Source organism: Pelodiscus sinensis, chromosome 10, assembly GCF_052426305.1.
Source record: "Pelodiscus sinensis isolate ZL-2025 chromosome 10, ASM5242630v1, whole genome shotgun sequence".
Lineage (NCBI taxonomy): Eukaryota > Metazoa > Chordata > Testudines > Trionychidae > Pelodiscus > Pelodiscus sinensis.
In genome coordinates, this window is record NC_143061.1 from 2,141,059 (window position 1) to 2,161,060 (window position 20,002).

Sequence of the window (20,002 nt, forward strand, 5' to 3'; positions counted from 1 at the left end):
ATAGGTGGGGTGGTTACCATCGCTAAGCACAGGTCAGTTCTAAAGAATTATCTGGTTCCCATGGCTAGCCGAGTTCGCTCAAACACCACGACGGTTACTAGCCCAGTCGAAGGTTGGGCAGCTAGAAGGAAGGACTGTCGGATGAGGGGCTGTTTCCTGGAAAGTTGTGACTCTCTAAAGGGCTTCGGGTCAGGGCAGATAACGAACTGAATGTGTGCACCATGGACAGAGGGGAGGGGGGCAAAGGGAACAATTGATTCAAAGGGGGCCAGTGTTCCCAGCTGCCGTGGCCGGAGCTCTGGGTCTTTAAATTGCTGCTGGCATACTATGCTGTGCCACATGCCTCACGTGGCTCTGAAGGCTGGGATGCTGCACCATTTTCAGGTGGCACTAAGGGCTGCCTGTTTCTGGCCCCGCCCCTTCCTCCCCAGGCTCCACCCCTTGCAGGAGCATGGAGCTGTCCTACCCCCCACCCCTTGGCCACAGGCTCCCCTGGGTGCACCCAGTGCAATGCTGTAGCTAAAGGGCAAACATGCTCCTTGGATGAATGTCTAGTAAAAGCAGGGGCCCTACGATGGCAGCAAGGGGGGTGGTATCCAGGTCTGGGGGGGGGGGCAAGGGGGCAACTGCCCCCAGGGTCTGGTGATTCAAAAGGGCCTGGAGCTCGTGGTCAGTCAGAGCCCCAGTTGCTGCTGGAGTGTTGTGTGGAGTGCTCTGGATGGCTCTGGGGGTTGCCATCCGGAGGGGAGGAGGGGCTGGCGCAGCACACTCCAGACTGTGCAGCCCTACCCCTTCCATCCAAGGCTCTGCCCTTTCTGGGGCACGCAGCCACTTGCCCCACCTTGCCCAGGGCTCTGGCAAGTCAGTCAGGGCCCCAGCGGTATTGCGTCTCTGTGCAGCGCGAGTGAGCTCATTACCAGACTATTACATCCAGTTCCAATGGCCACGTGCCAAGAGAAAATGTTGAAGAATTGGAAAGGGTTCAGCAAAAAGTTCTGAGAGAGAGTCAAGGCCCGGAAAGCCCTTCGGGGCGAGAAAAGGAGGGATCGAAGTCTCTTCCATGGGTCCAAGAGAAGGCGGAGGGGACATGATACCACCTACAAGCATCTCCATCAGGAGACCCCTGCTGGCAGTGGTGGGGGGCTCCTGGTTTAACAGACAATGCGGGAGAAGATTCAGGGGTTGGATGCTGACGTTAGATACAGTCAGGCTAGAGAGAAGGTTTTGGGTTTTAACAGGGGTGGTAGTTCACCGTCAGACGAGCTTGTCTAGAGCGGCGCTGGACTCTCTGGGAAGCTTCCAATCATGACTGGGTGGATCTGTTCTGGCTCAACCAGAAGTTATAGACTGGCTCCAGGAATTGCTGGTGAAATACTTTGCAATACCTGTGCACCGCAGGGGGCCGGATTGGGGGATCCTCATGGTCATTTCTGGGCTTATCATCAATGAGTGTGCTGGGCCAGGTTTCAGAAACAAGCCATGTACAAAATTGCACCCCCATATCCTCATTGCACATTGAAAACAAGCCAGGATTGTGCATGTTGATGTTTCCATACACGGACCCTACCTTGCACACGTGCATCTGATACTTTCTGCATGCCACTCTTAAACGTTCCTGCACGCTGACACACGCCGATCCGTAGTGGCTGTCTGTGTGGCACTGGATAATCCAAGACCACTCTGGCATCTGCTGTTTGCTGGGCAGTGGGGAGAGGCGGCCATGGGGTGTGGGCTGGTTTTTGGGGCTCCCCAAGTAAACTGACACAGTAGCAGTCTGAGGGATCTGAACCTGAGAAACTGCAAATGCTGACTAGACATAACCAGCAGGGAGTCCAGCAGCACCTTCCAGACCTAACTGGTTTATTATGTAATTCCCCCTCATGTCAGTTCATTATGGAATTTTCTCCGAATGCATCTGACGAATTGATTTTTACCCTACAAAAGCTGATGCCCAAATATATCTGTTAGTAGCCTTTATGCCGCATGGGTGGGGAACCTCAGGCCGGGGGGCTGGACCCGGCCCTTGCTTGCCTGGATCCAGCCCCAAGGCTCAGGGCTGCCCCCCAGCATAGGGGAGCCCATGCTGGGGCTCCAGCCCCCTTGCTGCTCCACGAAGGGTCTGGAGCGCACCAAACCTGCTTGTCTGGCCCCCCTGGGCTCCGGCGTGGGAGGGGAGTTGTAGGATTCAGGCAGGAGCCACATCAGCTTGGGGTGGTTTTTTTTTTTTTTTTACTGCTCACTTGTGTGCGCCCCCCCCCGACTGATTTTTCTGCGGGTCAGTGGCCCCCGGCTAAAAAACGGTCCGGCCCCCGCTTTCAGGTGCCCCCAGGCTCCTTGTGGTCTGTGCTGCACCGGACTAACCGGGCCCCCTGGCCACGGGCAGCAGCCTGGCGCCCCACGCGCTCCGCTCCGGGCGCTCGTCCAGTCCGGGCTTTGCGCGGAGCCGCGCCCCAGCGCTCCGGCAGGGAGCCCTCGGGGCTGAGCGGCGGCCGCCTGGGCCGCCAGGGGGCGTGCGGGCATGCGCGCTGGCGCCCATGCAAATCCGCCGTGCGCAGCCCGGTGGGCTGATGTGACACTCGCACCTGCAGCACCGGCCGGCAGGACAGCTCCGCCGCGCGGCGCCCCGGCCAGGTAACCCCCCCGCCCCGCCCCTGCGCCGCCGGGCTCCGCAGCGGGGCTCGCCTGCTGCATCAGTCTCTTGTGCCGCTTGCTTGCAGCTGCGAGGTGGAAGTCACCCTGCCCTGAAAGGAGGCGAGGAGGCGGCTTCCCCCAGCTGGCCTGGCTCGCTGCTGGAGCGGCCACCCCCGACGGAGCCCGGCTTCTTGCAACTTGGCTTAAACTTCCTGCGGCTCTGCAATGGAAGGCAAAGGTAGGTGTCTTGGGGGCGGGCTGGGCGCCCCGGGCGGTGGAGCCCGAAAAGACTGCAGTGCCGGGGGGCTGTGCGTTGTGCTAGGCCCGCCGGGGTGGGCAGTGTGCCTGGCAGCAGCGGCAGGGGGTGGAATCAGGACAGGAGATCCCTGGGCAGCTGCCCCTGCGTTCTGTGCAGCAGGCTGCGGAGGGGAGGAGGAGGGTGTTTTTCCCACTGAGGCAGAGGGAGCTGGTGGTTTGTTTCCTGAAGGCTGAGGGTTTGCATAAGAAGTCGGGGCTGGCCTGGGGTGCGTTGTCAGGCAGCTGTTCCAGGAGCCGAAAGTGGGTGAGAATTCCACCTGATCTATCCCAAACCCCTCCGGTCTCCTAGGTGGAGACAAGCGCCGTGTCCTCCCCCTGCTGCAAACGGAGCGGCTCCTGCCAGGCAGCGAGGTTGGGGGAAATGCAATGCATGTCCTAGTGAACCCGCTCCGCCTGGAACCGAGGTGTCACTAACGCTTAGCTAGCTACGGTGCATCCCCCTTAGATGTAACCCAGCATCATTCATTCACACCAGGCGTGCATCCCTCCCCATCCGTACACACACACACACACACACACACACACACACACACACCCATGCCTGTGTCACTGCACAGAGATCCCACACGTACAAGCAACTGGTACATGGACTCTCCATCGCTAATACCGATTACTAATGAAATAATGGGCGGGCACGTCCCTCTAGCTAATACAAAGGCTGGATTGCATTCCGGTTTAACCCTGCCTGCATTCCCCTCTATAACACAGCTCCACAACTGCCTTCATTGCTCCCCATGCGACAGGAGCAAGACTACGGAGTGCATTAAGTCAGGGGAAACGAGGCAGCCCTGTATAATACGGTGCTCCATGCACCACCCGGATCTGAGCTAGCTATATTTAAAAGCCAGTTTTATTTTTATAATGGTCTTGTCAGTCGGGGCTGGAGCTCTCTTGGGTGGAACTGTCGGCTCATATGCTGCTTAAGGCAAGCAGCTATTTCAGTCCCAGAGAGGCAGCGTGTCCTACAAAATGCCATTACCTGGGAGCAGGGAGCAGTGGAATTCACAGGGTTTGAGCAGAGCTGAGTGTGGTGTGTAAAAAATAATAATAATAATCTGCAAAGGTCTGGTTGGTTTGGCCCTCACCGAAGTCCAGCAGCCTCCATTTCGGACCTGCCGTATTATTTCTGTGACTGACTGATGCGTGGCCCTTGTGTCTCGGTGCGCGCTGTTTGTCTGCGTGCTGGGTGGGAGAATGAAAAGCCTGTGCCTGAAATACGATCCCTTCCCTGCGTTGCCAGGCACTGCGACCACAGACCGGGAGGGGGGGGGGGAGGCTGTAGAATTGCTGATGGACTCGCAGACTGGGTGGGGGTGTGTGTGTGGAAAGGAAATGCTTGCTCAGCAGGGTGCCCCTTCCTTGTGCTGCAGTGACAGCCCCGCCTGACCCAGGGCTACAGAGCCCCATTCAGGTGCAGACCTACCCACGGCCACCCCGGGGCTTTGTGGAACAGAGAGCCACCTGGCTGGGGGGCCGTCTGGCCACGGTTTCTTGTGCTTGCACCTTTGCAAGACGGGCTGTCTTGCATCACAGGCCCAGGGGCCTCTGGCGCCCGCGAAGGGGTCAGATGGGACAGCAAGTGTTTCTGTAGCCAGCTGGCAGCAGGTTCCTCGTACTAGCATCTCCAGCGCTGGGGCGAACGAGGCTCTCGGTTTAATTCCCTCTGTCATGGGCCGCCTGGGCAGAGTCACCCCTCCCTCCCCCCAGAAATTGTCCCTGTAGAAGTGGCCAATCCAAAGCAGAGAGGAGCTTAAGGGAAAAGGAACCTCGGTGTCTTGGTGGGGACTGTCCAAAGCAGCTGGGGCTCGGGTCAGTGTCGGGGCCGGATCCTGCTCTCTCGAACCCGGGAAAGAGCCTTGTGCGCCTGTCAGTGGCAAGGCATGGCGCAGGATCGCCCCCAGAGCGGATCTCCACCCCACCCCAGACTCCTCCGCATCTGAACTCCTTGTGCCCGGCCCTCGTGCCCGTTCAGCAGAGCTGCCGAGCGGGTGACTTGTTTACGTTTGGTTTTCCATTAGCAAGCAAACCTCCACCTGCAACGTCCTGTGTGTGGCGGTCATAGATCGCGGCTCGTGTCCCCCCAAAGAGGGTGCCTTTTTGATGCCGTCTGTTCCCTGAAACCGTTCCATCTCCCCTGCCCATGGTGGCTGTAGAGAGCAGGCATTCCAACACGCGCTGGGCGCATTACCAGGGCCGCCTTACCATGAGGTGAACTGAGGTGGCCACCTCAGGTGACAGATGGGGGGGTGGGGAGCACCACTAGGACCCAGAGTGTAGAAAATCGTGTCTGCTGCCGTTAGTTCTCCTTTATTGGGGTAGGTAGCAGAGCAGCCATGAGAGGAGTAGAACAGGAAGGAGGCAGAATTGAGACCTTTCCAAGTTTTGGCCCACGCGAGGGGGCACCGGGGCGCCATTTGAGCTCCCCGCCTCAGGTGCCAAACTGTTGTGGGCCAGCCCTGCCCGTTACACTCACCCTGCAGAATAACCCGGGATTAGAACGAGGGGGGCAGAGAACCGCCTGCCCAATCCCCCAACTCAGCTGCCCCAGGAGAGCCGAGTGAAGTCTCCTGCCGTGCAGCCTGGATTTGGGACCCCGGGCCTTGGCACGTCTCTGGATGTGGCCTCTAATGATGCCCCGGGAACAGATGGCCCTGCGCTTTGCCGCTGCCTGAAATCTGCCAGGACCTGGAAGTGCTCGGAGCAGCCCCCGGGGCTGCTCTGCGGCCAGAAAGCCAACGGTCCTGCTCCTGGCCGGCGAGTGCAGGGCCCCGCAGTGCCAGCACAATGGGCACAGCCATGGGAAGGGGGGGCATCCAGACATGCCCTGCACCCTGCTGGCCCCTGGCTGCCTGCAGGGGCGCCAAGCCCAGGGCCAGGGGAAGGAGAGCGGTTTGGTGCCATCCTGGCCCTCTCTTTGAACCGTCCTGAGCTCTCTGTGAGCAGCCCTAGGACCAGGCCCAAGTGCACTGCTGCCCCTGGCTAGTACGTGCTCGGTAGCCCTGTAAAGGGCGTATTCCTTGCCCTGAGCAGCACAGGGCAGGCTGGCCAAGCCACCGCAAACACGGTTCTGGCGCTGCTGGCCTTGCTTTGCACGCAGATAGCAGACGGCACTGGGGACGCTAACTGTTCTATGCGAATCGGGGCCCGCCGGTCCGGGGGAGCGTGGGCAGCAGCCGCTCGGCGCTGTGTAGTCCTGGGGAGGCTGGCATTATGGCTACGCACACGGCCGTGCTGGAAGAATGGGGCCATGGAAATTCACAGAAGCTCCGGTTTCTGCCCCAGTTGTGGAGATGGGGCTGGGGGCGGAGCCTGTTCTGGGGCATGGGACAAGGACCTGGCTGCTTTCTTGAAGGGGGCTGTTCTCTGGGCGTGGGACAGCAGGATGCTCTCACCTTGGTGCTGCAAGTCTGCCAGGAGATTTGGGGCACATCGCTCAGGCCAACAGCATTAGGCTTGCGTGTCTGGAGTTTGGCGTGCTCATCCGTGGCCCTGCTTTCCCAGCATGCTTGGGACCTCCCCACACCAGTTCAAAGCAAGCGGTTCCTTAGACCTCCACGTCGGGAAAGGGGATACTGGACCGACTCCTCTGACCCGTGGTTTCCCTCGCCGGGTGGCTTGGGGCCTCGGGGGGGCGTTGCAAAGTTCGATTCAGTCGCACGGAGAGGTTAAGTGCAAAGGGCTCCGCTCTGGTTAGCGCTGAGTGAATAGCTGACTAGTCAGGGCAATGGCCTATGTGAAAAATCTGAGAAAAAGGGCGGTGGGGAATCATGGCAGGCTGACCCCCAAATGGAACATTTTCTGTTTTTCCCCGATTGAAATGAAATCCCCAAGCAGGTCTGTTTAGGGTAATTATTTTTCTCGTCAGAAATAAAGGTCACTATTTTTTCTTGCCAAAGTGAAATATTGAAATGTTTCGTTCTGAAAATGTCAACACAAAGCTGACTTGAATGAAACACGCCCCTTCCCCCCATGCCCACGCTAGTTGCCGAATCAGCCCGAATTCACAAATCATTTTGGCTGACCGGAAAGTGCCTTTTCCGCCAGTCAGGTCCCCTCCCCCATGCAGTCCCAGTGCAGACACACCGTTGTCATGGGCGTTCGGTGCCTTGCCCTGCTTTTGGGAATGTCTGAGCACCGTGGTAGGAAGGGGGGTGAGTGCGACGGGGAGGGCAGGGCGCGGCAGCCCTCGGGCTCGCCTGGGTTTACGCCTTCTGTCTCTAAGCTCCTTTAAAACTCAACTTCCACTGAAGCACCAGGGCTGGAGACACCGGCCGGGGCAGCCCGGGGCCCTGGGGTGACACAGACTCTCCCTCAGGCCGGGCTCCCACACACAGGGGCTAACTCACGGCCATTGGTGCGGCCGGGTAGGAATTTCCCCCAGAGCAGCCGGGAGCGACCTTGGGGCTCCCTCCCCTTCCTCCTCAGCGTGTGGCGAGAGTCACTTGTCGGGATCATTGGGGCGTCTCACCTCACCGCTTCCCTGCCCGCCCCGGGGCCTGGGGGCTGAACCTTGCCCGTGGCAAGTCGTGGTCCAGTCTCCTGAGGGCTGTGAGAGTTGGGCCTGGCTCGGATGGCTGGGTTTAGCGTGCGGGTGGGGCTGCACAAGAGAGGAGACCCGTCTGGATGACCTGGTGGTCCCATCTGGACTTAAACACCATGATTCTAGACCAGGCCTGGAAGAGCAGCTGAGCTACGGGTCCTACCGGCATAGTGCTGGTAACCCTACGGGCAGACCACGCGGAATGGCTGGCTGGGCTGACATTACAAGGCCGTGGGTTTCACGGGGGACAGGTCCCGTAAGCCACCGAGCAGGGCGCAGCGAGCGCGGTGCTGGTAGTTCTGAGTCCCCAGTGCCTTTGTCCCAAGGTGACTCCGTTAGTCCTTTTCTAGCCGTCCATTTGACACTCTTACCATCCTGTGCGGGAGCGTCTGCCTCACAAGGGCCAGAGAGACCCGGCATTGTCCGATGCTCGCTCCCAGCTGGTGACTGGAGGAGCTGGCCGTGGCATGGCCGGCAGGCGGGTAACCAGAGGAGCTGGTTCCGGTGTGGAGACAGAGATAGCCACAAGGTTGGATGTCCCCCCTCCAGAGCCTAACTCTCCTCCCCCACCATTGTGTTAGACCCCTCCTTCCAATGACACTTTCTCCTCTCTGGTCAAAGACACTCCGCCCCATAGCAGCCACCACTGCAACTGGGAAATGCAGGCACATTCCTCCCCGGCTTGGGAAGCACATGGCTTACATGTAGACTTCAGGGAATGTTGGGGTCGGGTCCTTACATATTAATTTATGTCTAGCCATGGAACATAATGAATGTGCTATTTTAATGCATAATTTATTCCCTTACAGAGCTAGAAATATTAAAAGGAGATTTTGTGTGCTGTTATCTGTAAAAGGACTGATGAAAGCATGGGCAACTCCTATCTCTCTCTCTCTCTATCTAGCCATCTATCCCCATACACCCTATCTAGCCATCTATCCCCACACACCCTATCTAGCCATCTATCCCCACACACCCTATCTAGCCATCTATCCCCATACACCCTATCTAGCCATCTATCTAGCCATTCCCATACACCCTGTCTGTCTATCTGTCTGTCTGTCTATCTATCTATCTATCTATCTATCTATCTATCTATCTCCACACATCCCCTCTATCTATCTATCCCCACCCACCCCCTCTATCTATCTATCTATCTATCTATCTATCTATCTATCTATCTATCTATCTATCTATCTATCTATCTATCTATCTATCTATCTATCACTGGATATCCTTTAGCATGGTAAAAGGCAGTTTGACAATAACAATTTTCCTGATGAACATGATAATTCATATTTTCACTGATCTGAATGTAGAGATTTGAATGCATAATGTTGCTGTTATATGAGGGAGGTTGAGGTTGGACATTAGGAAAAATTTCACCCTGTCAGGGTGGTGAAACGCTGGAATAAATTGCCCAGGGAGGTTGTGGAATCTCCGTCACTGGAGATATTCAAGAGTAGATTGGACAGACACCTGTCAGGGATGGTCTAGACAGTGCTTGGTCCTGCCGGGAGGGCAGGGGACTGGACTTGATGACCTCATGAGGTTCCTTCTAGTTCTACGGTTCTATGATTCTATGAGGGAAACAGGAGTTTACTCTTCTCTGCCAGTATCCGTGTATTCATTTCATGTTTATGTTTTCTATGTACTTTGTTGTATTGCCTCCCATAGAGTAGCCATTACACTAATTCTCTGGGTTTCCCCTCCCTGGCCTGGTGTTGAGGTAATCCTGCCGATACGACCTTTGCCCCCGGTGTACTCATTGAGGTGTAAAATGCCAGATCGCTATTGGTTTAAAACACCCACCCACATACGGGAGGCTACAGCTTTTTCTTCAGGTTGAATTAAACTGTGTATCTGCTGAGTCGTGATGGTACAGTAGGAATTCGGTGGCGGGGGTGATGGCTTCTCACTCAGCTGAGTGAGGAGACTTAGGAGCAGGCCGACGGGGGTGAGGGGAACGAAGGAGATAACTGCCCCGGGGCTCAATGATACAAAAGGGTTTCCAGCTGCCACCACTACTGCCCCATATATCGCTGCCAGCTGCACTGTGCTGAGGGCTGCCTCGCACCAGCCCCTCCCCTATTGCTCAAGGCTCCGCCCCTCCTGGGGTGTGGCCCACGGTCTTCCCGCCTTGCCCTGGGGCCCGGCGAGGCTGTGGGCTGCGCTGCATAGGGATGATCGTGCAGCATGCATGGTTGAGCTGTGCTGGTGGTAGAGTCCACGCTAGAGACTACATTTCTTTGCCTTGTCTTTAATATCTTGCAGTTGGGTTTTTTCTTGATTGCTGAGGGGGTGTATCCATATCTAACAGGGGACCTGTGATTCTTCCCATCGAAAATCACATTCCTCTGCCTTTCACCCAACCCTGTCCCTGCCCTTGCTCAGACCTTTGTGCTAGATGTGTTTTTATTACCCCTCTGTCTTTGGGCGATGAAGTGAATCGGCTGGCTGATGCTACGCAGCAGATTTATGAAGAACAGTCAAAAGTACAGGATATTTTATTGACCTAAGGAATAAGAGAAAATCTTTGTGCTTCCCTGTCATTGTGGATGTATTATTAATGCCAAAGCCACTCTACTTGGAGGCTCTGTGGTCTCCAGAAGAGACCGGCAAGAGTGAAGGCTCTCAGGAAAGAATGGGCCAATGTGGACCATGGATGAGGACCCTTCCCTACTCGGTCCAATGTGGACTTTTGGTCCTGAATTTCAGAGTCCATGTTGACGAGCGCTTGGTTTGTTCTGGAGCATGGGCCCCTCAGGGCTTGCAAAGATTTGTGGCCTGAACTCCGCATTGAATTTTTCAAATAGCCCCTTTTATAGAGGCACACCTTACCACGCCTGGCTCTCCAATAGGAACCTCCCCCAGATCTGGGGACATTCAAAATGTGGATCTGGATTCCGTAGCTGGACTCCAGCTCTGGACTGTACAGAAAACAAAGAATGGATATGGGAGGGTGGTTTCAATGATCAATCATTTATTAGATTCAGCACTTGGATAAGCTACTGCCAGCCAAACACCCTCAAAGACAGCCTCTGAGTGCTTCATTGTTTATTCATGTGGGGCCCTGAGAGCTGGTGTTTGGAGACAGCTGTCTTGTCTTGAGGGGAAGGAGGCTGCTTCATTGATTAGAAAATTTAACTAATCTTTCAGTAATAGTTCCTAAAAGTATTACATGAAATACAGGGCACACACCAGGACTATGCTGTGAAAACGTGTTACTCCATTTAAGAACATAAGAACGGCCGTACTGGGTCAGACCAAAGGTCAATCTAGCCCAGTATCCTGTCTGCCGACAGTGGCCAACACCAGGTGCCCCAGAGAGGGTGGACTGAAGACAGTGATCAAGCGATTTGTCTCCTGCCATCCTGCTCCAGCCTCTGACAAACAAAGGCCAGGGACACCATTTTATCCCCTGGCTAATAGCCTTTTATGGACCTAACCTCCATGAAATTATCTGGCTTCTCTTTAAACTCTGTTATAGTCCTAGCCTTCACAGCCTCCTCTGGCAAGGAGTTCCACAGGTTGACTACACGCTGTGTGAAGAAGAACTTTCTTTTATTAGTTTTAAACCTGCTTCCCATTAATTTCATTTTGTCCTCTAGTTCTTCTATTATGGGAACTAATAAATAACTTTTCTTTATTGGCCCTCTCCATACCACTCATGATTTTATAGACCTCTATCATATCCCCCCTCAGTCTCCTCTTTTCTAAACTGAAAAGTCCCAGTCGCTTTAACCTCTCCTCATATTTAATGAAAAGAGAGATTTCCGTTTAGACAAGAGTGCGGAATATATCCTGTTGTTCTGAAATCTTATGTCTGGAAGGGTGGCTAATATACAATTCCTCCTTCCTTTGAGAACCCTTGCCCACTGCTCCCTGGTGAGCCTATTGAGTTGTAAAATGCCAGATCACAACAGATTTAAAAAAACCCACAAAACACCGAGTCAGCCTTACAGAATGTTCATGACTCCAAGCTACTACAAGCCAGAAGAAAACAGCCATGAGAGCAATAAGCTCAGTGAAAATAAAGCAAAATCCAGCAAGTTTTAGTCTGCTGTAAAGAAAAATGCTTATGCCTATATAAAGGGAGATTTGGATTTATTAATTTGATATTAATGAGCCATTGTGGCAAACTGGGTTGTAGGAAGAACAGCATAAGCGTCTTACTTTGCATAACACCCCTGACACATTTGATCTCTTCATCTGCAGGATGAAATCAAGGTTTTCAGTCATTTTCCAGCTATTGAAATTTATATTTTTCTTATTACTGCTCCCAGGGCGGTTGCAATTTTAGCAAGGCACATTAACCAATGCACATTCACGTCCAGATAATTGCATTGGTGCATTTGACACACTGGCAAAGTCGTGTTTTGTTCATTTTAAAAAAATTTAAGATTTTAAAAATATGTTTAGTCGCATCCGTGTCATGTACTATAGAGGTTCCATACTGGCAATTGGAGCCGTTTTGTTCCCACAGGAAAAGCAAGTGAGAGGAAACTATATGGTCTCATTTAAGATTTGGACTTTCACCAGTTTTAAGTCTAAGCCTTGAGACATGCCATTAAAACCAGTGAAATTTCTCTTCATTTTAACTGACAGTATAATTTGACTGCTAGGTACAGTCAAGATGTATATTATTTTATCCAGCCAAGGTTTTTCCGTTCTATCCACACATGTAGTATCTCAGTGCTGACAGTGTCTAAGATGATGGCCATATTAAAATGCCTGTACGGATTAGATACAAAGTGAAGATTTTAAAAGGTCATGCCCTAAATAGGATGAAATTATCATTGCTTCAAGGTCATGGATGGCCAGTAATGCAGGCAAAGGAAAGCACGGCCTTCCCAAAACTGCCTACATGCCTGGCCACCCGGAAAGTGGAGGCTGCAGTTTGGCAGCCTGGCTCCCCAGCCTACACTGTGTCAGCCCCAGCTCTCTCCCCCCAGGTGGCCAGGAAGGATCGGTCTGGGGTGGGCGGGGCTTGGCTTTTGGGGCGGAGCCTCAGGTGGAATGGTGGGACTGCTGCTTGCCTTAGGCCTGCCGCCCATGTTCAAGGTTACAATAAGAAAGACAATTCAAAGCAAGCCTCTTTCATTCTTGGCCTGTTTGTGAGATTCATTGTCCCTGCGCCTGCCTGACCTGCCTTTGGAAGATGGTGTGCGGCTTTTGTGGTCAACCAGTGGTTGTGTTAGTAAGGTGGTAGTCTGTCCCGTTGTTATTTGGTCTGGCTAATGGAGCGCCTGCTGGTTTATTTCATGCAACTCCTTCTTCTCCATAGCCCAAGGTACAGGCTTTCCTTCCCTAGCTCTGCTTTTAACCCAGCTTTTAAAAAATGCCCAACGTCCAACCGTAGCAGGATGTAGGCAAGTGCGAGTGTTGAATCTGACACAGCCTTTGAGTAAATGGGCGTCAGGAAGTGCCGGTGAGCCAAGACAGGCCGTCCTATATTATCCTCTTGGGGGTTCTATCAATACCTAGCGAGAGAGACTGTTCTCTTTTAGCGATAGGTTCGTAGTGAGGAACCATTGGTCCTGATCAACCAAATAGAGCCACTTTCTGTTGGTTGCTAACACTGGTGCTGCTCATCAGTAGGCAGCAAGAGTGAGTAAGTGAGAGCAGAGCTCGGCTCAGGCTGCTCCGCAGAGCCCCACAGTTCGGGGCAGATTGCAGGACAGGCTGTTAAGGTGGATCAGTGGAGTTGCGGCTGAGTAAGGGGCTGTCCGGGGAAATGTTACCCCTCAGAGACTGTGATTCGGAGTGAGATCATAGGGGTGCACGGGGCTCACACGCACACAGCTCCTCTTTTTAATCTTTATTTGCTAAGACCAATGGGTGTGACTCAGATCTTATGCGACCATACCTTGGGAATAGCCCCTGGAAATATCAAGAACCTGGCACCTTAAAGACTCACATTGTTATTGGGGTTCTGTTTCAAGCTCTGTCATGCGCTTCACTCAGCACACAGCCAACCTGTGGAACTCCTTGCCAGAGGATGTGGTGAAGACTAGGACTTTAACAAGGTTCAAAAAAGAGCTAGATAGATTCATGGAGGTTAGGTCCATCAATGGCTATTAGCCAGGATGGGTAGGAATGGTGTCCCTAGCCTCTGTTTGTCTGGAAATGGGTGATAGGAGAGGGATCACGTGAGGATTCCCTGTTGTGTTCCCTCCCTCTGAGCATGTGGTATTGGCCACTGTCAGCAGACAGGACACTGGGCTAGATGGACCGTTGGTCTGACCCAGTCTGGCTGTTTTTATGTTCTTATGAACCCTCAGCAAGCATCTACAGTCCATTTTCCCCACCTGCAAAGCAAGTACCATAAAACCTATCCCCTAGAAGTGGGAGAAACTTTTGCGCACAACTTTTCTTTGGTGAAAAATTTAGACATGAAGATACAAATATTTCTTCAAAGTGTGTTGGTTTCAATTAATTGTTTTGCTAGAAAAAAACCCAATTCCTCCCCCAATTCTCCTCTCCCCCCCATTAAAATATTTTTGTTTAATTTTTTTTGTTTGAAATGAACTTTTTGTTTAAAAATTCCTTTAATTTTATGAAAACATCAAAACATTTTAAAATGCTCCAAGTGAAACCAAAATGTTTATTTTGGGGCCAAACAAAACAGTACTCAGAGTTTTAATCCTGAGTGAATATTTTTTCACTTTCTGGAACATCCAGCAAACTGAAACATCTGTCATTCGCAGAGCTCTGCAGCCTGCCGCACAGAGACACTATGAAGTTTATCTCATACTTTTAATGCTCCCGCTGATGAAGCATGGTGCACCTACATCACAAAGCTTTATAGCCCTTGCGATAGATTCCCATTTTGCGGCGCACTTCTGCCTTCATCCCTACAATGCTGCTCAGTTCTATCACCCTCTTCCACCTGCAGCTCTTTTTTTTTATAAGCTCAAGTCCTGTTACACGTCTGCATTTCCAATTCCTTGGTCCTGATCTTTGTAGCTTTTCTAATCTATTACTGGCCGGTTTGCAGTGAAAAGGGCTGTGAACTGCACAAGGTATTCTCTGCAGAGAAGAATGTGACTTAGACCATGTCTTCACTAGACGGAAGATTGACCCTGCCGTGATCAATCGCCGGGAGTTCGATTTAGCAGGTCTAGTTGAGACCTGCTAAATCAAACTCATAGGGCATCCCATCAGTGGCCAGTTCTGCTTCTATAAAAATTACGCTTATTAAGTTTGCAGATGATACCAAGCTGGGAGGGGTTACAAGTGCTGTGGAGGGTCATAGGGTCGTAATTCAAAATGACCTGGACAAACTGGAGAAATGGTCTGAGGTAAAAAGGATGAAGTTTAATAAAGACAAATGCAAAATGCTCCTCTTAGGAAGGAACAATCCATTTCACACATACAGAATGGGAAGCGACTGTCTGGGAAGGAGTCCGGCAGAAAAGGATCTAGGGGTCAGAGTGGACCACAAGCTGAATGTGAGTCAGCAGTGTGATGCTGTTGCAAAGAAAGCAAACGTGATTCTGGGATGCATGAACAGATGTGTTGTGAGCAAGACACGAGAAGTCATTCTTCCGCTCTACTCTGCACTAGTTAGGCCTCAGTTGGAGTATTGGGTCCAGTTCTGGGCACCGCATTTCAAGAAAGATGTGGAGAAATTGGAGAGGGTCCAGAGAAGAGCAACAAGAATGATGAAAGGTCTAGAGAACATGAGCTATGAAGGAAGGCTGAAGGAATTGGGTTTGTTTAGTTTAGAAAAGAGAAGATTGAGGGGGGACATGAGAGCCGTTTTCAGGTATCTAAAAGGGTGTCATAAGGAGGAGAGAGAAAAATTGTTCCCCTTGGCCTCCGAGGATAGGACAAGAAGCAATGGGCTTAAACTGCAGCAAGGGAGGTTTAGGTTGGACATTAGGAAAAACTTCCTAACTGTCAGGGTGGTCAAACACTGGGATACATTGCCCAGGGAGGTTGTAGAATCCCCATCTCTGGAGATATTTAAGAGCAGGTTAGATAAATGTCTATCAGGGATGGTCTAGACAGTGCTGGGTCCTGCCATGAGGGCAGGGGACTGGACTCGACGACCTCTTGAGGTCCCTTCCAGTCCTAGTGTTCTATGATTCTGTGATTCTGCAAGGAGTAAGGGAAGCTGAGGGGAGCATTTATTCCCATTGGCCACCCATTGTGGGGACAGTGGGAAAATTTGAAACCAGGTACGTTGACTCCAGCTACGTAATGAACATAGCTGGAGTTGTGCATCTTGAGTCGACCGTCCCCTTTGGTGCAGACCTGGCCTGAGGCTGGAACAGGAGCCCTGTACGACTCCCCATGCAACGATGGAAGAGCTTGATGAGCAATTTTTAAAAGCCCTGACCAGTTCTGACCTGGGGCTTGCTCAATGCACAAATGGGCTCTTCTAGGGGGGCAATCAAAGGGCTTTGGGAGGGGAGAGCCAGGGAACTCTCTTTGTAAGGCTGCCAGGCAGCTCTGTGGGTGCCAGCAGTCTACCCTTGTTTTGCACCACGAAGGGGGGGGGGGTGTATTTGACTGGCTTTGGTAGTCCTGGAATCAGAAATCCCTCCCCAGGCCTGTCTGCCAACCCCCCAGCTGTCACACTCGGGTTTCTTAGTGGGACAAGGTGATCTGGCCTACAGGGTCTTGAGATGACGGTGTCCTGGCTCTGGTCCCACAAAGCAGGCATGTCCCCCTGAGTCCAAGTCTTTCTGTGCTCCTGTAGGGCCTTGCTGGCATTTCATCAGCACTGGGTGGCTTGGGGGTGGGGAGGGGCCTTCTGAATCCCCTGACGGGCTGATCCTAATGTGCGCCAGGTGGCTCGTGTTTTGAACAGAGATCGAGGTGCACCAAAGAAGCCATTTGCAGAGAGGGATATTCTGTTGCAGCTGGAATGCCATCTACTGTAACCTATGTGATACATAGGGCATCGCCCGTAGCAGGTGGTGAGCCAACACTGATACTAGCGGGTGGCTGCTCCAACATGCAGTGAGTTGCCGGGTCTCAGTACTCCCAGCAGAGCTGTATCCCTGCAACAAAACCTGCTGTCGCAACGTCACTCATTCCCATCTGGCGGGGTGCTGTAACCCACTCCTGTGGCCAGAGGGAGCCAGCACAAACCTGGCCAATCAGGCTGAGAAGCAGTCAGCCAATCAGGCCCGGGCTGGGCCCTATAAAAGGTGGTAGAGCAGAAGGGTTCTCACTCTCACCCTGACCAGCCAGAGAGAAGAGCTGGGTCCTAGAAGGGGAGGGAACCAGCGGCACCTGCATAGAGCAGGCTTAAGGGAGCTAGGCAGAGGCTCCAGACTGTCACTTGCAAGTGCACGGGTCATGGGGAGGTGGCCCAGGGAACAGGAACTGTCAAGGGGAGCGAAGAAGGGCAGGACGGGGCTCTGGACCCAGGTCTCCCCTTGCACTACACCAGAGCGTGGCCTATACAGCGTGGCCTCCTGTACGCCATAAAACAGCTGGTCCCAGTGTGCGGGAGGCGATGGGAGAGTGGGGGAGGAGTTGATCAGTGGGGCAAGCAACAGTGGGGGAGGGAGGAGAAGCTGCTGCTGGTGGGGGCTAAGCGCCCACTAATTTGTTTCCATGGGTGCAGCCATGGAGCCAGCGCCTCTGATTGCAACGAAAACGCAGTCCGGCATGGCACCATTTTCTCTGACGACGGCCTTACAGCGCCATGCTCGTTTATCTGCCAGGCGACGGTCGGCGCACACGCGCCCTGTAACGGTTTCACCGCGGGACCCGACAGATGGAGAATCGAGGCTGAGGGAGAGAAACACTGAAAGGAAAATGAAGCTACGTGCACGTGTGAACTGGTGGCAAACTGCGACCTTTTCCAGTTTACACGTATCTATTCGGTGCATAAAGTTTCCCAAGTTATGGTTCAAGAATGTGCTTGATTTATCATGCAGAGTAAATCATCGCTTTCTCAGCCTGAAAACTGTTGATATAGGTCTTATTAATAGCATCGGGTTTATACGCATTTTCTGTTGGATTATAAATCCTTTAGCACAGAGAACATGTTTTATCTTTATGGTTCGGTGTCTCTTTCCAGGGTGATAAAATTGTTATAGACACTAATCTGTATTAACAAATTAAGTGGCAGATTATGTCGTTTACATAGGTCATCAGTCAAATAATGTTTGTAATCTAGTTTTATGCCATTTTAAATAGTTAAATTTGTCTCAAATTGTCAATGGCAATGTTCTATGCAGAGAGGAAATCACGTTTTCCATGCAGAGCGAGCTTCTAGTCCAAGATAAATATTTGCAAAAATATTAAAGGCGGCACAGAGATACTGTCAAAGAGCCTTCCTCCTCGGGTGCTAGTTATTGTTCCTTACTAAAGAAAAGCTCAGTTTTATGTGTGTTGTGGGAGACATCGGCTCATGCTATGTTATACTGTCTTGTGGGAATCCAGCTCTTTTGGGGGAGATGCCAACCAGCTGCTCTGTGCTGCTTTCTTGGCTGTTTTAAAAAAGAAATCCTTCTACAAATGTTAGAAAGATCATAGAGTCCTAAGACTGGTAGGGACCTCGAGAGGTCATCATGTCCAGTCTCCTGCACTCATGGCAGGACCAAGCACCATCTAGACCATCTCTGACAGGTGTGCAACTAACCTGCTCTTAAATATCTCCAGGGATAGAGATTCCACAACCCTTCTAGGCAATTTATTCCAAGAGAGTGTTCTTCCTTTGACTTCCTGCTGTACGCTAAAAGCCGAGTGAAGCTATTTTGACTCCAGCTATGCAACTGATGTCGCTGAAGTTGCGTCGCTTAATTGCGTCGCTTAAGGCGTCGCTTTAGCCCGGCTGTGTAGACGTTCCCTTAAAGAAACTGGGGAAGGAAAGAGGATGAAGGGGACAGAAAATGAAAATGTGGAAAAACTAGAATCTCTTTTGGTTTTAGGCTTCATTTAAAAAAGCAGAAAATTTTAAAAAATCCGTGAAAGTTTTCAACGTTGGAAAAAGGCAATTTCTTTGAAAAAACGGGGCAACCTCTGATTAAAGCTAAGGTCCCTGACGGAGCTCCAGGGTATGAGAGAGGCAACTCCCATTGACTTGGACATCTCACTCCCTCCTGTTCCGAAAATCCCTTCGGAACAGAAACCAGAACCATCATGCAGGTCGAAGCAAGCCTGTTTGAGCTACAGATAAAAAACAGCCCTGTGTAGCCCAAGGTCGCTGTCCTAAGAACCCGCTAGACATGTGCATACTATCACCAGAGAGGTAATCTTTTTCAGAGGTGTGATAGAGCAGAGCAAAATTTAGATTTTCCAACCTGTGGGAAATTCCAACATTTCCATATTTGTTCCCCCTCCCGCTCCAAATCTTTTTTTTTTTTTTGGTGGAACAGACATTTAAAAAACAATTTGAAACATCAAAACATTTCATTTTAACGTTCTCTATTCAAAGCCATTCTGACATATCCAGAACCACAATTCTTCCTTTCTGTCTGCAACACTAGGGCTGTGTCTACACTGGCGGCTTCTTGCGCAAGAAAACGTCCACACTGCCATGTGCGCGCTGTGCTTTTGCGCAAGAGCTCCCATGGCAGTGTGGACGCTCTCTTGCGCAAGAAAGCTCTGCTGGCCATTTTAGCCATAGGGCTTTCTTGCGCAAGAAATCCCTGCCAAGCGTCCACACTGCCCTCCTGCGCAAGAGGGCTTACACCTGATAAAAAAGAGCGTAACTCTTGCGCAAGGCGCCCTCTCTTCCCACGCCCTACTGTAAATTTGCTTGTGCAAGAGCGGGCGGGCAGTGTGGACGCTCTGTAGATTGTTGCGCAAGAACGGCCGGACTTGCGCAAGACGCCGCGAGTGTGGACGTAGCCTTGGTGTTGAGTCATTTCCACGTCATGCGACACTTCCCCATTTCACTGCTTTGCCTCCTGGACATCATAGCTTGGACTCTGAGGCTCCCCACTCTCCCACGTGAACCAGGAATAGACCCTGTACCTCCCAGGTCAGTGCATTGCTTTTGGGCGAATTATCTGACTGCACAGAGAAGATAAACTCTCAGTCCACATAGACACTGGTACAGCCCCTGTCACCATAACACAGTCGGGCTATTGGACTGCCTCTAGTACCGATGTATTCCAGCATGGAGAACTAAGAATACCGTGTGCATACAGTATTTCTCAGACAATAGGGTTGGAGGGTAGCTCAGTGGTTTGAGCATTAGTCTATTAAACCCAGTGTTGTGAGTTCAATCCTTGAGGAGACCATTTAGGAATCTGGGGCAAAATCTGTCAGGGATGGTCCTGCTGTGAAGGCGGGACTAGACTGTGATGACCTTTCAAGGTCCCTACCAGTTCTAGGAGATAGGCATCTCCATTCAGTTTTTTCCCCATTTTTTAATTTTTAACAACAGTGGGTGTTTTGTGGCCTCCTGACTTTTGGCTGATGAGTGTTCTGCTAACAGACACGTGACCAAATTTTCAAAGTCGGCTTCTAAACTTGCCTCCTCAACATGACGAATTGGTTTTTACCCACAAAAGCTCATGCCCAAATAAATCTGTTAGG

At 51.9% G+C, this 20,002-nt stretch overlaps 1 protein-coding gene across 1 annotated transcript in view; it reads left to right on the top strand.

Moving 5' to 3' along the window:
• Positions 1-2,512: 2,512 nt before the first annotated feature.
• FGF12 (fibroblast growth factor 12) overlaps positions 2,513-20,002 on the top strand; it is a 251,272-nt gene continuing 233,782 nt past the window's right edge. Inside the window, exons 1-2 of the mRNA XM_075938276.2 lie at positions 2,513-2,631; positions 2,718-2,869. Of these exons, the coding sequence (XP_075794391.1) occupies positions 2,857-2,869 (13 nt within the window). The 5' untranslated portion in view covers positions 2,513-2,631; positions 2,718-2,856. The remainder of the gene's footprint in view (positions 2,632-2,717; positions 2,870-20,002) is intronic.